The 22,413-nt window shown below is 42.6% G+C and overlaps 1 protein-coding gene and 3 non-coding genes across 4 annotated transcripts in view; all 4 read right to left on the reverse strand.

The window, feature by feature from the left end:
* Nucleotides 1-6,396: 6,396 nt before the first annotated feature.
* CCT6A (chaperonin containing TCP1 subunit 6A) overlaps nucleotides 6,397-22,413 on the reverse strand; it is a 30,205-nt gene continuing 14,188 nt past the window's right edge. Inside the window, exons 2-14 of the mRNA XM_078679394.1 lie at nucleotides 22,112-22,175; nucleotides 21,518-21,652; nucleotides 20,602-20,775; nucleotides 18,009-18,112; nucleotides 15,568-15,678; nucleotides 15,002-15,161; nucleotides 14,618-14,700; nucleotides 13,630-13,726; nucleotides 11,804-11,951; nucleotides 11,423-11,556; nucleotides 8,840-8,942; nucleotides 8,398-8,470; nucleotides 6,397-6,729 (exon numbers count right to left, since the gene is read on the reverse strand). Of these exons, the coding sequence (XP_078535520.1) occupies nucleotides 6,657-6,729; nucleotides 8,398-8,470; nucleotides 8,840-8,942; nucleotides 11,423-11,556; nucleotides 11,804-11,951; nucleotides 13,630-13,726; nucleotides 14,618-14,700; nucleotides 15,002-15,161; nucleotides 15,568-15,678; nucleotides 18,009-18,112; nucleotides 20,602-20,775; nucleotides 21,518-21,652; nucleotides 22,112-22,175 (1,459 nt within the window). The 3' untranslated portion in view covers nucleotides 6,397-6,656. The remainder of the gene's footprint in view (nucleotides 6,730-8,397; nucleotides 8,471-8,839; nucleotides 8,943-11,422; nucleotides 11,557-11,803; nucleotides 11,952-13,629; nucleotides 13,727-14,617; nucleotides 14,701-15,001; nucleotides 15,162-15,567; nucleotides 15,679-18,008; nucleotides 18,113-20,601; nucleotides 20,776-21,517; nucleotides 21,653-22,111; nucleotides 22,176-22,413) is intronic.
* LOC144825853 (small nucleolar RNA SNORA22) lies at nucleotides 15,261-15,391 on the reverse strand. Its single transcript, XR_013609624.1, has one exon. It is a non-coding gene; the product is annotated as a small nucleolar RNA SNORA22 (small nucleolar RNA).
* On the reverse strand, nucleotides 15,795-15,921 carry LOC144825851 (small nucleolar RNA SNORA15). The gene has a single exon (XR_013609622.1). It is a non-coding gene; the product is annotated as a small nucleolar RNA SNORA15 (small nucleolar RNA).
* On the reverse strand, nucleotides 20,017-20,153 carry LOC144825850 (small nucleolar RNA SNORA15). The gene has a single exon (XR_013609621.1). It is a non-coding gene; the product is annotated as a small nucleolar RNA SNORA15 (small nucleolar RNA).

Genomic DNA, 22,413 nt, shown 5'->3' on the forward strand with positions numbered 1-22,413 from the left:
AGCAGCCTCACCCTCTAGAACCTTCCTGAGAGAGCTCAGAGCCTCAGATTTTCGTAGCCGTTGTGCAAACAGCCACTAACTCTGTAAAAGGATGAGCTTTCCCAGGGGAGGTGGGCGGGCGCATGGGAATCTATGAAAGTTACCAATACTGGGGAACCAAAGTTACAGGTAAGTAACTTGTTTTCTTGCCCCAGTATTGGAACTTTCATAGATTCCCATGCTTTGTATCAGAATAGCCAGCAGTACAGCACCATGAACACATTTTGTAAATACATGGCATCACATAACCATAGAAAAATACATAAAGTACAGTAAAAACAAACAAAATGTGCTCACCAGGATGGAGGGATCGTAGGGAAAGCTCACCTCTCAATGAAACAGATTACGCAGGACTGCCTGGCCAACAGCCGCATCATCTCGTCCTGCAGAATCCAGGCAGTAGTGTTTCGTGAAGGTATGAGTACTGCTCCACGTTGCTGCCCTGCAGATGTCTTTAATGGCAACTCCCGAAAAGAGAGCCACAGATGAAGCCACCGACCTCGTGGAATGTGCACGGACTCTGCCGTCCAGCGGCTTGCCCGCTTCCTGATGACAGAATTGAATCGCACTGGAGATCCAGCGGGAAATGCCAGTCTTTGCCAAAGGCAACCCCTTACGAGGTGCACTGTAGGACACAAACAACTGAGTAGACTTCCGAAAGGGACGTGTGCGCTCCAAGTAAAACTTTAAGCACCGTTGAATGTCCAAAGAATGGAGCGTACGCTCCGCAGGTGTAGAAGGATGTGGAAAGAATGTTTTCAGAATCACCGGTTCATTCAAGTGGAACTCAGATGGCACTTTCGGGATGAATTTGGGATTAGTCCGAAGAACCAGACCTTGTTTAGTAAATTGCAGGAATGGATGCACTATGGAGAGTGCCTGAAGCTCACTCACTCGTCTAGCCGATGTTAGGGCTAAGAGGAGGGCTAGTTTCCAGGAGAGAAACTTTACGTCTGCCTTGTGAACCGGCTCGAACGGAGCTTTCATGAGTTGAGCCAAGACAAGGTTGAGCTGCCACACTGGTGGAGGAGGACGAACTGGCGGATACATCCGGAATAGGCCCTTCAAGAATTGTTTAACCACCCTAGAGGACCATAAGGAAGGACCTGCCGAACTGCGTCGAAACCTTGATATGGCCGCTAGATGCACCTTTACTGATGAATGTGCCAAACCAGACTTAGCCAGAGATAGCAAATACGGCAGCAACTGATGAGGTTGGGAAGTGTAAGGATGGAGACCTTCCCGTTGACACCACAAGCAGAATCTCTTCCATTTTGCCGTGTACGTCTTGTTGGTACTTGGTGCTCTGGCATGAGCCAAGACCTCTCTGCATTCTTGAGACAAAGCTAGATGACTGAATTCTCTGTGTTCAGGAGCCACGCCGTCAAGTGAAGGGATCTCGGATCCGGGTGGAAAACCTGTCCCTGACTCCTGGACAAGAGGGACGGAATGGGCCTCAAGTGAATTGGAGGAGCTTGGGAGAGTCGCAGCAGTTCTGTGTACCAGAATTGTCTGGGCCACGCTGGAGCAATTAGAATCATCCTGCAGGGTTCCGCCTTCATTTTCTTGAGAACTCGAGGAATGAGGGGAATGGGAGGAAAAGCGTAAAAGAACGCGCTGTACCAGGCCATCGAAAGAGCGTTCCCTAGGGACCCCCGATGGTGAACCTTGCTTGCGTAGAACCGGCATTTGGCGTTCTCCGGCGAAGCAAAGAGGTCGATGGTCGGCATCCCCCAAACTGAGAACACTCCGTCGAGAATGGATTGATTCAACTCCCACTCGTGAGTCACTTCCGTCTGGCGACTCAAGGCGTCCGCCTTGACATTGAGAGTTCCCGCCAAGTGCTCGGCTCTCAGAGTGATGTTGTTGTGAATTGCGAAATCCCAAATCCGTTGAGCTTCTGCGGACAGAGTCTGCGATTTGGTGCCTCCTTGTTTGTTTACATAGTGCATGGCCGTCGTATTGTCCGTCCGGACCAGCACTGAGCGATTGCCCACTCTGGGTAGAAAAGCTTGCAAGGCCAACCGAATGGCTGTCAGCTCCAGGAAATTGATATGGCACTGCCGCTGTCCTGGACTCCAATGGCCACTGACTTGAAGCTCTCGGAGCACTGCACCCCAGCCTTCCAACGAGGCGTCCGTGGTCATCACCATGGGTGAAGGAGAAATCCTGAATGTTAGGCCTTGGGCGAGATTGCTTTTCTGAAGCCACCATTCGCTCGCTGTTCTCATTGCTGATGTTACGACAACCCTGTCGTCGAACGACCCCTCTGCTTGGCGCCATTGCTTGTCCAGCTCCTCCTGTAGAGGACGCATCCTTAGCCTGCAATGCGGTACTAATGGTATGCAGGAGGACATCGATCCGAGAAGGGATTTGTATTGGCGGACCGATAGGACCTTGCTGCGGCAGAGTAGTTGAGCCGAAACCATCAATTTTTGTTGTCGCTCTTCTGAGGGACGAGCCGTACAATGCGTGGTGTCCAGCACGGACCCCAGGAATCTTGCAGATTTGGAAGGCAGGAGGACTGACTTGTGTTCGTTCAACTGAAGGCCCAGGCAGCGGAACAAATGGAGGCAAGTAGACACGGCTTGCGAAGCGTCCTGGAAAGATGGTGCCTTGACGAGCCAGTCGTCCAAGTAAGGGAAAACTTCGAGAGATTGTCGTCGAAGGAAAGCTGCCACCGGTGCCAATACTTTGGTGAACACTCTCGGTGCCGATCGAAGGCCGAATGGAAGCACTTTGAACTGGAAATGGCTCTTTCCCACTGTAAAGCGAAGGTATTGTCTGTGAGCTGGGTGTATTGGAATATGGAAATATGCGTCTTCTAAATCCAGCGACGCCAAGTAGTCGCCTGGATTTAAGAGAGGAAGAATTTCCTGGAGAGTGACCATCCTGAAGGAGAGCTTTACGAGATAGGTGTTGAGCTCCCGAAGATCGAGGATGGGACGCCAAGTGTCTTTCGTCTTCCGCACTAGGAAGAATCTTGAATAGAACCCCCGGCCCCTCAGAGAGCGGGACCGGTTCTATTGCTCCTTTGAGGAACAACTGGTGGGCTTCTAGATGTAGTAATCCTAGATGTCCTGAGCGGATGGCGCCCGGAGCTCGTGTTGGAGGAAAGTCGTGAAACTCCAACGTATGGCCACTCTTCACTATGTTGAGGACCCATTGGTCCGATGTTATTGACATCCAACTGTCCAGACAAAGGGATATCCTGCCCCCCACTGATGTGATCGGGAGGGGAGGAACAGCAGGTAGAGCCGGGAGGCCGCTATTGTCGTTTGGTGTTGTCACGGCCTTGTCGCTGTTGACGGCCTCGCGGAGGGTTGCGAGAGAAAGATGCTGATTGCCCTTGTCGCTGATTCGAGTAATTGGGTTTATATGACTGGGAAGACTGCGAGGAAAAACGCTGTTGGTTTCCTCTGTAAGATGTAAATCCTCTCCCTCGTGCGCCCCTAAAGGGGACCTTGCGATAGGTGAGAGAGCCCAAGGACTTTGCTGTGTCTGTGTCCTTCTTGATATTCTGTAGGGTATCATCCACATGCTTCCCGAACAGCATCTCCCCATCAAAAGGGAGGTCTAGGACCCTGTTCTGGACCTCCTGACGAAACCAGGTGGCCTTCAGCCAACCCTGACGCCGTAAGACGGCGGAGCCGGCCAAGGCCCGGAAGGCCGTGGAAGCAATGTCCATTGCGCAGTCAATCACTTCTGCAGACGATTTCTCTCCTTCCGCCAGCACCTTCTTGGCGTCCTCCTTAGTGGGCTCAGGTAATAGGTCCACGAAGGGTTCCATGTCGCACCACATCTGGCGGTCGTAACGGCCTAAGATGGCAAGGGCATTCGCCGCTCTAACCAGTAAGCTGGCCATAGAGGAAAATCGTTTTCCAACATTATCCAGACGTCTGCCGTCTTTGTCCGGAGGAGTGGTCAACGGTGTGGACGGATTCTTTGACTTGCTCTGTGCCGCCTGAGAAATCACCGAGTCAGGCTTTGGCTGACCAATAAGGCAAGCTGGACTGCCTTCAGGAGCTTTATATTTCTTCTCCAGTCTGGGGAGGACTGGAATCACCGTGGCAGGACTCTGCATGATCTTCATGCCCTCCTCCCATACATGCTCTATAATGGGAATAGATTTGACAGAGCGTTGGTGTTGTTCCTTAAAGTCATAAAGGAAACATTCCGATTCCTCTCTTGAAATAGGTAGTCCAAACCTTTTAGCAGCCCGTTCCATCAGATGATGAAAACCCCCTATATCCACCGGAGGGGAGATGGAAGTGTCACGACCAGCAGCATTTGGGTCTTGCGGGTCATTGTCCCCCTGATCCGGGTCAGGGTCCTGTAAAGGATCCATCAAGGGATCCACTGGAACAACCTCCTCATCTGAAGAGGTATCCTGATGGGCATCGGGCAGTGGTACGGGATCTGGTGTGGGAACCCGGGCCAAAGGTGTCACTGGCGGTGGTGTGGAGGGTACCACCGGAACACTAGTAGCCGGCTGCACTTGCGGCTGTGGTGGAAGTGGAAAAAACGTAGTCTGTCCGGAAGGGTCTGACGGAAACCTTTTACGATAATCCTGAAGCATGTCCTGAAGATCCGAAATGAGAGAGGAGGGCATGGCTACCATGCCTTGTCCCAAACTCGGCGGATGTCGCTCTTCCACAACATAAGGATGTAGTTGTTGGCCACCTGCCTGGTCGAAATACTCCTCCGTGTCCGTCTCCTGCAACTTTACGTTCAAGTCCGAGGGACTATAGGCAGGTCCATAATTGTCCTGAAACTCATCCTCGTCAGACTCATCATCTAACAGCATTGTCGGTAGATGGGAAGAGACTCGTCGCGGAGACGTCATCTCCGGCGTGATTTTCATTCTCTGAACTGGAAAATGCAATTTTTGGACCGTCGACGGTCTCGTCGACGACGCCGTCGTCGTCGGAGCATCAGTTACTGTAACCGTCGACTGCACCACAGCCTTCGTCGACACAATCCTCGTCGTCGATGGGACCACCGTCGACGGTCTCGTCGACGAACTCGTCGTCATTATCATCGTCGTCGACGTGGAAGCCGTCGTCGTCGACGTAGTCTTCGTCGTCGTTGCGGCCGTCGACAGCGGCCTGCTAGTCGTCGTCGACGTGGAAGCCGTCATCGTCGACGAGCTCGGAACCTTGAACGTCGACGAAGTCGTCGTCGTGGACACCGCTACCGTCGACGAGCCCGTCGACGGAGCCACAGAAACAGCGGGAACTTTAGCCAAAGTCACAGTCGTCGACGTACCTGGTGTTCTCGTCGTCGACGGACGCTGTTTTTTCTCCGGCCCAGATCCTGACGTGCCAGAAGAGTGTTTATCACTGGGCTTGATCTTTTTGGACGGAGGAGAAAGGATCACCACCTCCTTTTTGTCCTTAAAGGCTGGCACCACTGCTGTAGCCTGTCCCTGCCTCTCCTTTACACTTTCGTGAGGAGATTGAAGGGGACCAGCCCTCTCAGACCTGTCAGAGATCTTGTGAGGGGCTTTAAGAGGGGGCTCAGATGTCGAAGAACCAGGGGGAGACCTACCCCTCTTCTTTGATCTTTGCGAGGAAGCAGCAGACACAGAATCCTCCTCATCCGAAGAGAGCACCTCCTTGCGTGTCTTCATCTTCTGAAGCCAGGTAAGTAGCCGGCCTTCTCTGTCCCGAAGAGTCTTGTTCGAGAAAGTCCTGCAGATCTTGCAGTCTGTGGCCTTGTGGTCAGGATATAAGCAATAGATGCAATTATCGTGCTTATCCTCCACAAAAAGACGTTTTTTGCCACAAGAGGCACAGGACCTGAATAAGGCCTTCTTCTCCTTGTCAGACATGACGATTTGAAGCAGAAACTTGAAGAAATAAGTAGAAAAACAGTGAAAACTGAGCAGAGCTCAGTGGAGACTCCCTAGCACAACGTGCGGTAGAAAAATCTGAGGCTCTGAGCTCTCTCAGGAAGGTTCTAGAGGGTGAGGCTGCTCTGATTGGTCCTGGCAAAAGTTTGGTCTCTTTTTCACAAAAAGAGGTGGATAGAATACAAAATGAGATGAGGCCTAGGCCTAGGTTTCTCTTTTGTTTCTATGGTTTTTTATACTACCGAGGCTCCCATTCCGACGACGGGGAATGATACAAAGCATGGGAATCTATGAAAGTTCCAATACTGGGGCAACCACAAAGTCACTTCTAGCAATTAAGCCTCCAGTGCAAAGAGTAAAAGCGAGGTGGTGAGAGATTCTTGCAAAGCCTTTGTTATCACCACAATTTTCTAACAGGGCTGGGAGCCCAAATGTGAATTAGGCAAATTAATCATGCTCCAAGAACCGCGGTAGGTCATTCCAGACACAAACTCAAGTGAGAATTAAGTTAGTTTGTTTTAATTGGGTATAAACACTGCAGTCAATTTGTAGGTCTAAGTGCAATAAAAAAAATAATAAATAACCGATTTGAGTGTCATGTGATGCAATGAAAAAGCTATGACTGGATTTAATAGACATGACGATTAACAGCTCCAACTGCCACTCCCGACACTGTTGTAGAATGCTGGGGCCAACACTGCAGACTTCCGCCAAGAGGGACAGGTCGCATCCAATTCATGGTCATTTCTTCATAAGAGAAACTTTATCCTTTAAGTGATGACATGCCCGCTCTCATGATTTCATCCACCAAGAGGATATTGCTAGCAATCACAGTGCTGAAAGACAAACAAAACTTAACCTTAGGTCAAATTTAACTTCTCTTGCCTTTCGAAAGTTTTAGAATTGAAGAACTTCATTTCAAATTGACTTTTGTAATGCAGTGATAAGACGTATTTTTTTTTATTTGCCAGAGAAAGTAAGCATTCACAGCAAAGTGAATGCACTGCAAGGTCTGTAAGTTTGTCTTATGTAAAACTAGTTGACCTATTTCTTTAAACCCTCTTAACAGCACCCACTCAACATCAGAATCGTAAAAAACTAAAAAATGCATCAAATTACCCATCGCATTACCGAATCAAGGGGTGAGTTTCTGAAGTCTTTGAGTAACTGAGTTACAACTGTTATGAAAACTAAATGGGTTGTGGAATCAACACAATCCAAATGGAGGGATACCAGAGAGAAATCAGTCATTTACAACTGTTACCTTGGGTTCACTACACACCAGCTGGATAAGTTATTCTTTTGGGCACTTAACCCAGATAGTAAGGTAAAGGTTATGCTAGGACTGAAACAGATTCAGAATGCCATCTTCAAATATTATGTGGCCGGGTATTATGTTTAACAGGGCTTTTAGATCCCACTGTCTTTCAGGGGAAAAGCACTATTTTACGACGGTTCTCTCATTTACAGTCCAACAGCTGCATACTAACGAGAGCACAGTATTCTTACAAGCATCACATTTTACTGGGGGAAACCAAGCATTTGCAAAAGCTTACATAACTTTGTACCCTAGATTCCAGGTGACATGATGGCTTACAGCATCAGGTCACAGCAGCTGAGCTTACCAAGTGTGCCATTCAAGCAGTTGACTGTGTGAATCATACACTGAGGTTTTAAACCAACAATAACATTTTAAACTAACAGCATTTACTAGCTTAGAAAACAATCAGCAGCATATCAAACTGCTGTTTTCTGTGGCATTAGGACACAGACTAGCTTTTCTGTCTACATGACATAGTAAAAACAGCTGTTTAAAACCTGCGGGCAAATAATCTAAACGTTTAGATTTTAACTTTTTGTACCCACACTCCATTACTAGTGGAGGCCAGGGACAACCGACCAAAGAAATGTCTAACGTTTGGACCACAAAACAAGGAAAAAAGTATACATTAAGCAAAACACAAATTTGGTTAATTTGTAAATAGAATTGTAAAAACGTTAACAGGCAGGCTGGAGCTTTTAAAACGTTGGTTTAATTTCCAAAAAGATGGAGCAATCTGCTAGACTTAAAGTATCACTGTCTTTTGCGCTCAATGCATGCTATTCCTTTTGTTGGCACATACAAGAACTTTCACCTATACCAGATTGATTTTTAGATTTGCTCTGCTCCCTCAAATCACGCTATGGATACATACATATAGACTCCCATAAACACAGTATTAGTTCGAAAAAGTAACAAAACCTCATCATAAGTAGGCTGGGCAAACCCCATGTTTAAGAAACGCTTATCAGAGTGGGACTGAAAAAGAAAACAGCAACTTTATTCCTCACATAAAACAAGAGAAATGTAAAGTCACAGGGCTAACTTCTTTAAGAGTAAATCAACACCCCCTTTACATCAAGAAGTAGCAGAAACATGTTTAACAATGCACTGAAAAAATGCATGGCTGAAAAGGAGATGGGCTAGTTACTCAAAGGAATGTGATTGTAATCGTGTTACTTACCAGGAGTGCAACAGCTGCTTCTTTACACTGTAGTTGTCCCAGACACCAGCATCTGCTGCAACCATTGGTTCACCTGAAGTACAAAACGACAGATGCCTATACATATCAGATTTAAATACATTTTCTTCGGATAAATAGCAAGATTTATTAAAGATCTGGGTGGTAGGGGGTTGGGGGAGAGAATTTTTTTTTTAAACCCCGAAAATGCTTAGCTCTAATAACATTAATCATTTAAACGCAACTCAGGCCTACTACTAGGTTTCAGTGAAGGATTATTACCAAACACCTCTTCAGAGAGAACTAGAAACCAAACCATCATAACTGAAGTCCTGAAATGTGAATCCTCTAGTAATCTGCCTTTTGTATTAATTTAAGAAAACAAACCCACAGAGGATTGGTCCAAATAAGGAATGGGCGAATAGACTGGAAAAAATGTTCTTACCAGTGTTTAAATCCACACCAATGAGTTGGCTAGATTCCATATATTCGGTCTGAATTTTAACCAGCGTCTCTTGTGGATCATAACCAGAGTTCTGGGCTAGAACCTAAAAAAAATGTTTAATAAAAGTAAATAAAATTATAAGCAGCACTTCCTTTCTGCCACTTTCACCAGTTTCAAACACATTACACTGAAATATGAAAGGCCTCGTTTTCAAGATATAATAATGAAGTTGCTAACATGTAAAAGCAATAACTAATTACTTTAAGGAGTCCAGTAATGTAAAACATTAACTAAAGAAATCTAGACCACCAGTGTAGCCACAATTCAAATATATGGTTTGTGTTGGCATACTGGGGATAGGTGTGTTCAGATGAGGCGCACTGATAATTATTATTGTGCATTACTGTTTAGAAGCTTTAAACTATGTGCTATGTTGTAGATTATATGGTTTAACATAATACTAACTGTATTGTACATTTAAAAACTAATGCAAGGAGAGAATTTCTCTACCTCAAACAGAAAAAAAACCAAAAATCACTTACAACACCTGCTCTCCATGCCAAAATCACGCAGCCTCCAATTCAGTGCAGCATGAGAAAACACCCTTTTTAAAAAACAGCTAAACAGATTTTAATCCCCTTTTCCATGTTATTTGTTCAGGGAGGGAAGAGGTGTGGCGCCGCGGCTAGGGCGACTGACTCGGGGGATCACGGTTCGATCCCCGGCACCGGCGGCAGATTAGCCCAGCACCATGCGACTCTGGGCAATAGCTTGCTTAATCTTCCCGACGGCCCCAGCGCCTAGAGACCCTTATGGGCGATTGTGCACTTTACAAATGTGGATTATTATTTGTTCCGCTATTCTCTACATACGGTCTGGGACAGAACCACAGACGCAAGTCATTCCAAACAAAGTTTAGAAAAACAGAATTCATGTATTAGTAGTTCACTTGCATGACCCCCAGTGCTGCTCATGTCAAGTAGCAAAACGCAGTGGTTTCAATTTAGAATTATCCTAATCCAAACTTTCGACGCTGCAAGCGGTTTGAAATCCTACTAAACAAGTAGGGAACATTTTGCCATCCATTACACAGGCCATCCACCACCTTTTTGACGTTTGGCTCTTGGTGAATCACCACCTTTTTGACGTTTGGCTCTTGGTGAATCAGTCTTAACTGACCTCTGCTCTGGGAGCCACGGACCTATTTATATTATATATTTAAAGTTGAACAGACATCTCCGCTCTCTGTATGGGTGGCTGGCATGTTAAAGTAAAGCAGATACCAATTCTGGAAAACTAGATTTACAGTTCATTAATTTTTCTGACTAGATCAGAAGACACCTGAAAGGTTAGAACGACAAAGTACTATTTGACCCACTTGTTCCTAAAGTGGATAGCAAATCTTTCGAATTTGTGCTGCATCACAAGACATGGTATTAACCCGCACAATTTAACTACTAGATGGGTTTAGACCAACTAAAATCTAAAGAAATATTAACAAAATGACTGCCAGTGTTAACTTTTGTTGATGTTTGCCCTTGTTTAGACACCAGACGTCACTGTTGGCTTAAATAAGTGTGGCGGATGAACCTTTAAAAAAAAAAAAAAAAAAATTTTTTTAAAAACACCCCTTACAGTTTTAAGTGGTAAAAACATATGAAGGTACAATCACAACTGTTTGTGGGAGCTGAATCTCAGTAATTGGAGGACCCATATTCTGGATACCAGAGCCTATGAAACCAGTTCACCTCCATTAAATGCTCCCATTACCGACCCAAACTTACACCGCTTTAGAGGATCACAGGAAATCAAAAATAAAATTTGGAATTCCACAAGCTTGCAATATTCGTATTAATATCACTTGCCAGTGTTGCACTGAATCAGTCAGCCTTTGTACAGTGAAGAAAGCTTTTGGGTACAAGTCACAGCACGCACATCACATTTTTGCAGGTCTTTAATATATATCATGTAACCGGCCTTTTTGGATTGCACGGCCTACATAGGAGGAACTTAATATTTGAGAAGGAGGTTTTACCCATCAAAAGGATTTACTAAGACAGGCCAACGTGCGGGTTTTACACTACTACAGTAAGGCCTGAAGCCATGCTTAGACTGACAGTAATGGATGGCCCAAAAGGTGCTGTGGTACAAAAGTGGCATTTCAACGTCCAAGCCTATTTAGGTTAAGGGGAGAACAGGCACTTAACTACAGATTAGCAGGAGTAAAGCGAACAGTTGTAATACCAACAAAAATATGCAGTCCTGCAGAAGGGCAAAAAACCTGGGGTCTCCATGCAAAAAAAAAAGTCCGACACTCAAAATGCTGAGGGTGGAAGAAAAAAATTATTGACAGTCCACTGGATAAAAAGGGTTGCTGAAAGCCATATAAAGTAATTTAGATATTTTAGTTAAAAAATGCCTGGCCAACAGCAGACTAAAGGGACCACCAGAAAAAAAGTGTTTTGGGTACAAGTTAGTATGTAATGGGTGACGATAAGGTACGATCAGGAAATAAAAATCAGAACATATAACTGCGGCTAACAAAAACAAACAAAAAAAACACACAAAGATGCAATCCAATACCTTAGGAATGATTAGCAAAGCATCTGCAAAAGCTTGTACTCCAAGCTGGGCTCGTCCTTTAACATTCGGCTTGTGCTTAACAAGGGCATTGGCTATTGCCACTTCCACAGCACCAGCCCCCGCAACTACGCAACCTGTGAAAGTAAATACAAATTAGACCGGTCAAAGCCGTCCCAGAGGGACATATGGCAAGCATGCTCAATCGACTACATGAGCAATTAAACCTAGACTATTTTATGATAAATCTCTTGACAGTCAAAATGTTTACTTGAACTATGGTAACGATTTGCAGACTGAAAAATAGGTCGCCTGGGAAAGAGAAGACAATGTGATACAATCAAACAAAAAATATGCAAAAAGAGTAAAGATTGAATCACTTACCATCTTCAATAGCATTTTTTACAGCACGTAAGCCATCTCTGATTGCATCCTTGATTTGAGCAAGTGTGTGCTTGTTTGGTCCCTTGATCAACAGAGTTACAGAACGAGGGTTGTCACAATTCTCAATAAAAGTGAATTTCTCCTCGCCCTAGAAGGGGGAGGGAGGAGGAAAAAAAAAAAGTGTTTAGGCAAACTCATTCAGTTCTCAACCACAAATTAATAAACCATAAGCTATCCAATGAAGATGTAGGTTTTAAGTGGTCTAGACATGCACACAATCTATATGAATGAATTTGTTCTTTAGCTTGGATATGGGACCAGTTTTATTAAAATGTTTGACTGGTCAAGCAATATAATAGTCGGTAGTAAGTGAGTAGCAAAGTAGGATAGCAATCATGTAAAAAATATAATACCAATAAACAATCAGGTAACCAATAATACCAAAGCCGTGCAATGTCTTAGATCCAGCAACAATAGAGTTCAGGTGAACTTAGCCATAAGGATGGCTATTACCTCTTTCTTAAAAAATGCAGTGGAGGAGATAAGCCTGATTTCAGGAGGGAGTGCATTCCAGATCCTGGGTGCCATTCCTGAGAAGGAGCGTTTGTATGTTTTTTCCTTCCGGAATCTTCGCGGTTTCAGGAGGAGATTTTTTGTGCTTCTATTGGATCTCGAGCCTCCTGATATAGTCAGCTTTTGAGTGAGGTAGTTGGGTGACTTGTGGTGAACGGCCAGGTGCGTCATACAAGCAATTTTCAGCTGTATTCTGGCTTCAAAAGGCAGCCAGTTCAGGGATTTTAAGTCAGGGGATATATGTGAATGTTTTCTTGAGCCAGTGATAAGTCTTGCGGCAGAGTTGAAGGAGGCTCTTAGGGGTGCGGTTGTTGATAGGGGGAGTCCGCTGAGAGCCACAATTCCGTAGTCTATGCGAGGGATGACTAGGGCTTGTACAGCAGTTTGGAAGTCCTTAGCTGGGAGGAAGGGTTTAAGTTTCCTCAAAGTGTTGTTTTGGAAATTAGCTCCTTTAGTTGCTTTGCTAATGTGCTGATGCATGTTGAGATTGGCGTCAAGTGTGATGCCTAAGGATCTCGCGGAGTCCACGATGGTGGGTTGGACATTGAGTGCAGTTAGGTTACTGTGGAGTTCGGAAGTTTGATCTTCCGGGGATTGTAGCTTGAGGTAAAGTGGAGTGTCATCGGCGTACATATGGAAGTGTACATTCAATGCTTGAAGCAAGGTGGTGAGTGGTTCCATGACGAGGTTGAACAATGTGGGGGATAGGGAAGATCCTTGTGGGACGCCTAAAGTTACAGGCACAGATGAGGACAAATTATGCGCCAGTATAAAGGAAAATCAGGCGGACTAATACTACCAAAAAGTGTGCCCAGTTATTCAATTTGTCATTTCTGCACCAGTTAACACTGGAAAGTCGAAGGTTTCACCTCATTAGTACCAGATTAATAACCAAACACAGCAATAAGCAACAGGATGGGGAAGTCAACCTTTGCGAAGGGCCTTGTACTACATGGCAACATGTGTAGCTGGATTTTATAGAAACGGTCTGCGCTATAGATATATATTGTTGAAATCTGCAGATAATTTTATGTGGCGAATTCATAGTTCTATGGGAAACGCAGCAGCAAAATCAGATAATTCAAGTGACCCTGACATTAGCATACAGTTCAATGATTCCCTGCCAATTCTTAAAATCATATGTCACATTAGTACAAAAATAACAGGAGCAAATCTTAGTTCTGTCATCAATTGTCCAAGGAGCAAGAACAACCGCAGATCGGTCCTCATAGGACAGCTTTAACAATGCATACCATTGTGTATTCGTAGACAAGACCTGCATGTCCTAAGCACTCAGGAGTAAGGTCGTCTATGGAGTTCATTGCAGTACCACCACATGCAAGAGTTAACCTAAACAAAAGATGGGAAAAGAGTGAGCAGCAAGCATTTTAGCAATATATTGCCGTAGATAACTACATTGATTGCACTTTCAAGTTAAGCAGGAATGAAAACTATTTTTAGGACAACTGCGGAAAGCAACGGTGCATGAATAATGTCGGAAATTGATACCAAACTTAAGCCATCGAATCTATTCCAAAAAGTCTAGCAAATCTGGGCCACTGAACCTTTGCAAAACACATTCTTGGCCCATAGATACAAAGGGATAACTGCATAGTTGCAGGAGGGCCTCAACCCTGCATGCCAGGTTTAGTAATTTACTGCTTGAACAAGAGAGGGCTTTTTATGCCCAACCATGTAAAGACAAGCCAAGGATAACTGGGATGGGCAGTTCGAAGGGCTTTAATAGTCCCGAGCCCACAACCAACGCTAGAAGTGGGACCATGAACCAAGGAAAATACTAAAAAAAACACAAACACGAGCAGTGACAAAAAAAAAAAAAGGCACAATTCAGACCGGATACAAAAGATTGTGGACAATGTTAGGCTAGCGCTGCCAATGATCTTAACGTGCAATTTATGCTCAATTGCGGATGTGCCGACTGTCTTCACACAAGTGACTCCATGTCTACAATACAACTAAAAAGTACAGCAGCCCAGAGAGGAATGAAGCATCTTGTCATTAATACTCGGGACACTAAAGTTAACAACTAAGTATACTGGCACCAGATTATTAAAATGCTGGCTACGTAAAAAGAAATGCTTTTCTCGTAATCGACTACAGATCCTAGGTATAGAACATTTTAAACTTGTCCAATGGGATTATGTAGGCTGCATCAAGCAAAGCTAAGAGGCAGGAACAAGTTTCAAAACAAACAGCAACAATGGCATCTCAAAAGCTTACCTCTCCATATTTCGTCTTTTTGCCCTACGAAGAGCTACAATTCCTTCTTTTGCAAGCGCATCCAAAGAAAAGGGATCTATTCCCTGCAAATTTAAGCCAAAATTAAAATGTAAAGAGACTCATTGATGCTACAAGTGGAAGTTCGCCACCCCCACACAAGTCACCAGCACCTACAACTGCATACTTTACACAATTAAGGACTAATCCCACTTTCAAAACTTTGCCATAAATGGGCAATAGTTAATACATATTATTCCCAATTAAAAAAAAAACTTTCATCAGCACAGCTGCCAGAAAGACTTTAGTTAAAATAAGATTTAGTGGGTAACCAAAAATTACCACTAACGTGCATCTTGTAAATGGTGAGCCAAGGACCTACCTTACCTTTTGGTTGAGGACGATAAATCCTTTGCCTGAATCTCCACAGACCTTCCTTTTCAGTTCTACAATTTTTTGTACTCTTGCTTCAATAAATGTTCTTTCTGCTTTGACCAGCTTTTCCCGATCTTCGGCACTCTTGTAGAAGAATCCAGAGTTTACCTCCCTAAAAAAAGGAAGAAAAAAAAAAAACGACTTGCCACGAATACATTCAATTTTGTTGATTGCGTTTTATGCCATTATGGAAATATTAAATAAAACTAGCGTTTGTTTTGTACTTTTGAATACAAGTAGAAAAACTGGACTTCTTCACTTGCAGAGGTAAAGTACAAATTGCTATAGCACAGAGTTAAAACCAAGATAACCACAAGGCATGCCTGGGTGTTCACTGTGCCAGATAAACTACATAAATATTTAAATATACCATCCCTGAGTTGTATGGGAGGGCGTGGCGCAGCAGAGGGTCACCGGGGGCTTAAGGAGGAAGTGGAAAACATGATTTCAAGTTATCACCAAGGTACCCAAAGCACTAAAAACACAATTTTTCCAAAAGTACTAAATAAAAAACATACGTTTTTTCGTACTCCAAGGAAACATTGCAGGTGAGAATGAAAGCATCTTCAACTCTTTTCTTCATATCAGGATGCCGAGCCCCATGATCCAAAACCAGGCCTCTAATCAAACTTAACGAGAAGACAGGATAACACTTAAAATACTGGTTAGTTGCATTTTCACGTTTCATACATTCATAGTCCATTGTGCTGCGTGTGCAAATAGCTCATGCAAGCAAGCTTCAGGATGTCATTCACTTTCACGCAGAAATGCAGATTCAAAAACAGCATGACTGATAATGCAAAGTGAATTTTGCTCTTGCATGGTGTCTGACTGCATTAACTAGGAAGAGCTAATGCAGAATTCATCCATGCTTCACATGAAATACACATTTGGTTAAACAAACACAAAATAAAAGTTTGGACTGCTAGCTACATGCCGTAAAGAACCCATATCAAAACAGAGTACTCGCATCACAAGCTTCCAAAGCATAAGTCAGAAATTGAAAGCAAACTCCTTACTATCCGAAACCACTGGCCTCCCCCGTTTCACAAGTTCACATGCTGTATGTCATAACATTTAGTAAGGAGTAGGTGAATGCTCAGAGTCCATGTATTCGTTTATCAAAACATTCGAATATAGCATTTTGACTGCTTTAAAAACTATTCATGGGCTAAAAAGTAAGATTCCCAGAGCGCGTGTTCGAGCGCAATATACAGACTTTGTGCTTTAAGCAGTCTAATCTTATTGGCATTGTGCCCAATGTAGTAACACTACACATCCTGTATTTTCTCAAATTAAATGTGCTTTATAATAATCACTAATTACTTTTGTAAACACTGGAAAAAACACAATTTGTCTCTTTAGGGGGTTAGGCAGCTGAAGCACCGATAACCAATCCCAAAAGGTTTAGAAACAACCGTGAAAACACTGGTCGTGGATATAAAAACAAATAGGATCATATAGCACGAGCCTAATATGCACCGAGAAGGACAGGGTGGAGTTTTTTTAAGGCCTTCCAAATATACTAACCCTCTGGGGTAATAAAAATGGAGGTTTTGTAAGGACTTTAATATTAAGAGCAAAAGCAGGCAAGTTTACGTTTATGGATGGAAAGTAGGCTCAGAAACAGGCACATTTCCAACGACTGTGCCACATAAAGGACACCAAGGGAGACATTGCCAGATTTGTGCTCTGTAGTCCCCCGCAAAGTCTACATTAGATCAGATTAGTTTTTGCAGTCACTTTGTGCTGCTTTAAGTGTTTTGCGGTCATGTTCAATTAGCACCTCAAGAGTACTTGGAAGGCTTGTGAGCAGGGTTCTCTGCTTCAAAAGCTCCGGTGCTTAGACAAAACAGACGGCTTCCGTTTCAATGAATAGAAGTACATTATGTCTTAAAGTCACTCTGTACCTCACGTGTAACTCTAGGAGGGTTCACAAAGGTGTCAACATGCAGAAATGGAAGCAATGATTCCCGTAAGCTTTTGTTTAATGACCGAATTTACTTAATCAGTAGCCAACTATGGAGACGTTGGAATTTCCCTCATCATGGAAGGCACAGATATTTTGTATTTTTGGGCCTTCTAACATATTGGATATGATTACAGTGATTGTCGGGTTAGTATAGCATATTTGAGGAAGATATTTTCAGTCACACGAGAATCACTATACAAATTATGGCACGAGATCTTGGGAAAAATATGCCAAAACTAGAGCTCTCTCAAAAGGACTAAGAATTATTTCGCCAATAGGTGACAAATTGTGTAGCTGAGTAAAGGTCATCAAAAAATTAACAACAAAAAAAGCTAGAGCTGTGTGGACATATCCTAACTTGAAACAAAAATAAAATAACTAGTCTGCTAGAGCAGTGGTCTTGTATGGTAAGGTCGGCCATTTGCTGTTCGAGCAGAGCAGTTTTAGTCTCTGTAAGGATGTATTTGTCTACTTTATATTACTGTAAAAAAACAATTATAAAAAAGATGCTTTGTCAAGATTTTAGTTGTCCCTTGAAGTAAATTGTCTTGATTTTTTTATTTGCAATGGTTTCCTTCTAAAGATCAATGTGTATGGTGTTTTGTGATACCACAGGTAGACAAAATCATCCAGTGAAAATTCTTTAGACAGGGAAGCTTATACAAAAGCATGAAAAAAGGTTCTCAATTCACAAATACTTGTAGTTACAAAGCTGCCCATTAGTACCTCAAGCCGAATAGTTATCAGTGGATTTGGAGACATACAGTATCAGAAATTAAAATACCCACTGCTCCGTAATGGGCGATGCAATATAGACCCGAAAATATGTAGCGCTACACTAATTCTCATACTGCAACTAAAATAGGATTTTAATAAAGACTAACCATAAACTAGGCTATGTATCCCACACAGGCCAAACTAAAACATTACAATATCACAGAAATCATGCTTAACAAGGATTAAATGTAATTAGTAAAGTCTACCTACGTTGTGTCGGTTTCTGTTTTGTGTTTCATCTCCATAATCTCTACCATAAACAGATCAATTGGTTCATCTGGCTTTTTGATGGCCAAAATAGAGTCTACGACAGCCTGCAATAAAGCGCCAAACGCAGAGATTAAAGATTTGTAAATCAATGGGAGTCATTTCTGCCACAAGTGTTATTAGTTCCCCTTTTAAATGAAGACCCAAATGCAAATGCATCAATTCCTCAAACTGTAATTATTACAGAATCATGTAATGGAAGTAACAAGACTGAGTACCAATATCTTGCGTAGATATCTGAAGGAGGCTATTTGCAGATGTTTTAGTACATGCAAGCTTTTGATTTGATATAATACTACCTTTGAGAATTTGCAGTCTTGCTATAAAGTAGGTAGTGAAAAGAGGCCACCTAAAAAGCAGATGTTGAGCAGTACAAGAACTGCAGAATATACTCTTAAGAGTACCGATTATACATATTACAATCTCACCGTTCCACGCCCATACTCATGTGGACCCCTGTATACTTTATGAGCAGGTCAAGCAAAAAGTCTCATTTTGGTCCACTACAAAACAGAAACTTCACCTGAAATGCTCAATTAAGAAAGGCTAAAGTTACTCTAAGAATTTTGCAAAAGGAAAGAAATGTCACCCGAAATTGAATTCTAGGCTATTGGTTGTGGATGGTTAGTAGGTCTGTGGAGTCAACTGGAAAATTAGTTCATTCTACAAAGCACCCTAAACTTTTTTACTTTTATCTTCTACCTTTTTTTATTAAACAAAGAAAACCACCTACAATAAATTCCGTTTTTTTAATAAATAACATTTTGAATAAATGTTTTTTTGTTTAAAGGTTTAACCTACCAGATAGCACACGCCGTCTTGTTGCAAAAGACATATCGTGAACTTAGTGGGCCTAGATTCCGTCCACTGCTTACCACTAGATGGCTTGGTCACTAATTAGCTTGCTTTTGATTTGTTGTGGTGTGAGCTTGCCTTACTCTTCTGTGCCTGGCCCTCCCCTGGAGGATACTTGCTGGTGTCCTTTTACTGCTTAATTTGAGAACTACATTTCTGTTTTTGGTTAAATATTCCAGGACACAGTGAATGAGTTTTCCAACTATTTCTACTATGTAGTTTTCTTCTGCCCTTCCCAAGCATTCCATGTTGTTCCCTCGATTGTTTCCCATCCGAGTTGCACTTTCCCTCATGTGCAACGCCCTCTACCTCCAGTTCTCGCCTGTTTGGCTTTTCCCCCTCCTTATCACTACCCTGCTTGTTTTTTCTTGCAGGGGACCAAACAGCAAATTGCCGCTGGCCTGTCTCTTTGAACACTTTTACGCACCTTTGTTTTTTTTAATTTTCTAGCCGTTAATAAAAGCTTTTAACATTTTTCCCCCTGCCAGCTGCACTACATCTTGATGATGCTGTACAGCATAGCGTATATGCAAAGATGCGACCTATTGGCTTTTCCAATGCTAGTTTAATTCAAGCTTTTCCTAAACGTGAAAAGAAAATCAATGAAATCAGGTGGATTCATAGAGCACTGACCCAACCACAAAGGATCACTGAAACAAAAAAACAAATTCGAGATTTGGTCCTCACAGATCCATAGAATGGATAGGGATAGCAGTTCATGATTTAATTGTAAACTTCACTAGCTTAAAAACATCACTTTGTTAATTATGTAGAAAGAAATTGGAAGCACAAAATATTTGGTGGGACTGGAGGGGGAACCAAGACTCTACCCCTCTGAGTGGACTAGTCGAGACTTGACAAGAGTGAACAGATCAATGCATGCAAATCTGCAGTCTACCACGAAATATCCAACCAAATCCAGACATTTTACATGAATAACTACTGCAACATCCATAAATAGCACAACCAAAACAACGTTGATACAGGGAAGGAAGTGAAAATGCTGTATAGTGATAAAGCTCAGTAAAGCAATGTAGTACTTTGCTGCGATACACAGCACTGGGAGGAGGGAGAGTATGAAGGACTCGACATGTCTAGTTGTAGTCACCTTTCTTTACCAACATTCCACTGTGGATGGCCATTGGTTATTTAAATAAATAAAAGTGAAATATACTATAGCATGGTGTCTGACTGCATTAACTACAGAAAAGGAAAAGCAGAATTCGCCCATGCAGCATTTCTCTACAGATTAGAAAGTTGTTTTAAAGGTAAAGTGTGAAAAACACATTGTCCAGTACAAGGCTCACCCTCTCCCCACCCAAACATTATGTGCAAACATTCATTTGTGAACGCTATTACATCTACCAGGCTACACTGTGGACAGCCTACGATTTTTGACCCATTCGCTGTTAATCCGAATTGGGTGCTTAAAATGAATATGGTTCTGGTCTCCAAATGTAGATAAATGTCCCAGACAATCCCAGAGACGTTACCGATGTACAAAAGTTAACGTCACTCAATTTGTACTAGTCAACACTTGGAAAATGTAACATCTTTACCCATTTACAAATAACAAACAAACCTCCACTGGGAACCACAATGCCAAGCCTGGATTTAAAATGCAGAAAGTTTTTCTGCCAAGTTCTCTGCTGCGTCACACTCCAAATCCTGTAGTACTTACCTCTGTTAAGATATCAGCCAACTCAGCATGGACTTTAGTACGCAAGGATGTTCTTGCAACATTAATGAGCGTTTCCCGGTCCATTTCTTTGGTCATCTTGATTTGTTCCAGGACCTCAAGGGCCTTTTCTTTTGCGGCTTCGAATCCTTCAGTCACTACCCTGGGGTGCAAGCCCTATAAAGAAATAAAGTTGAAGATTTAAAGCCATAAAAACAGATTCCGCTACCAACCTTAAGTAATCAACTTGCAATGGCCCAGGAGGAGTGATCACAGAAGAACTGCTAGGAAACTAGTTATGACATGTTGTCCCATAAGCATCCGAGATTTCTTTGCTTGAACAAGTTTATCAGGCCTATAGCACATTAAAGATTGGACTTACACATGGTAGTTCACAGAGCCTATAATGTAGCCCTCAAGGGCTGCAAAAGTAGCCAGTAATAAGTGTTTATATGCGTTTGGATACCAATAAACTAAAGAAATTGGACAAAAGTCAGACAGAAATTACAAAAGACCTAGATTTTAGGGCAAAACATATAAAAACAATTTAGTCTTAAAATGACTCCAGAAGCAGGAAAGAAATACAGCCAGCTAAGAATCCATGGCAAAACTAAGTTTGCACTCGTGTAGAAATTTGGACAAGGAAACATCTAGACCAGTTCTACCACACAAAATTCAAGACTAATAACTGCATATGCAGAAGATGATCACCTTGGTAACGGGGTATGAAATGTAGTGGTCAGGACAATATGGAAAAGTGTAACCCCATAAAAACATGTGCCTCAAGCATTAGGTATAAAGGGACTAAGATTACAGCACTGTACATTTGCCTTAAACTACACTTTAATTGTGTTAGAGAACAGAAAGATGAGTACAAGTGAACACAAAATTTTTCAATCTGAACAAAACAATAACGCACCTCAGAAATATAGATGTCAGCCTGTTTAAGCAGCTCACCAATAATCAACACATTTGAAGTGGTACCATCTCCAGTAATGTCATCTTGCGCTGTTGCAACTTTTGCTATTAACGAAGCAGTCGGGTGTTGAATTTGCTTAACAAAACAAAAACAGATATATTACAAACAAGCAGAATTTAAAGTCACTGAAGCAGCCATATGAGCTTCCTCATTCATACATTTATTCTAGGATCGCAAAATTTTACATGCAACACGCCAAAATTAAAAAAAGTAACATTAAAATAAAGTACCTGGCGACCCACCCTAAACAAAATCTTGGTATCCCATTGAATCACAATAATACATGCCTAAAGTACACTGCATTTTAATCGTCAGAAGCCAGGAAACCAATTAGCGCATGCAGCATAAAACTGATGGATTTTCCTGCACTAGATGTATAAACCAACAAATCTGAAACCCCACCCTCCAAACTTGCATTACCCAAAGACACATGTAATTGATACGGCTATGTCTACAACCCCAAAGTAGGCAAGACAAATGAGAACGAACACTCAATGGTTAACATGATTACATGTAGGCATTTATGAAACTAACCATTTCATGAAGTAACACATTGCCGTCTTTGGTAAGTTTGATGTCTCCAGCCCCGGAAACAAGCCTGTAAAAGCGCAGCAAGATTTAAATTTAAGTACAATAACACACTGTTAATGTTCGAACAGAGAAAGGCTATTTATAAAGGTCTGACATGCAGTGACGCTTCAATTGTCCCAAATTACTTTGTGATCTCGCATAGATTGCAAATGTACACTTCTTTATGACTTCCTAAAATAACAAGCATTTGCAATAGGTCTCGCATTAGGAAAGTTTGAGCTATTGGTCTTGTAAATGACAAATTT

This window comes from Lissotriton helveticus, chromosome 3_1 (genome assembly GCF_964261635.1).
Source record: "Lissotriton helveticus chromosome 3_1, aLisHel1.1, whole genome shotgun sequence".
Taxonomy (NCBI): domain Eukaryota; kingdom Metazoa; phylum Chordata; class Amphibia; order Caudata; family Salamandridae; genus Lissotriton; species Lissotriton helveticus.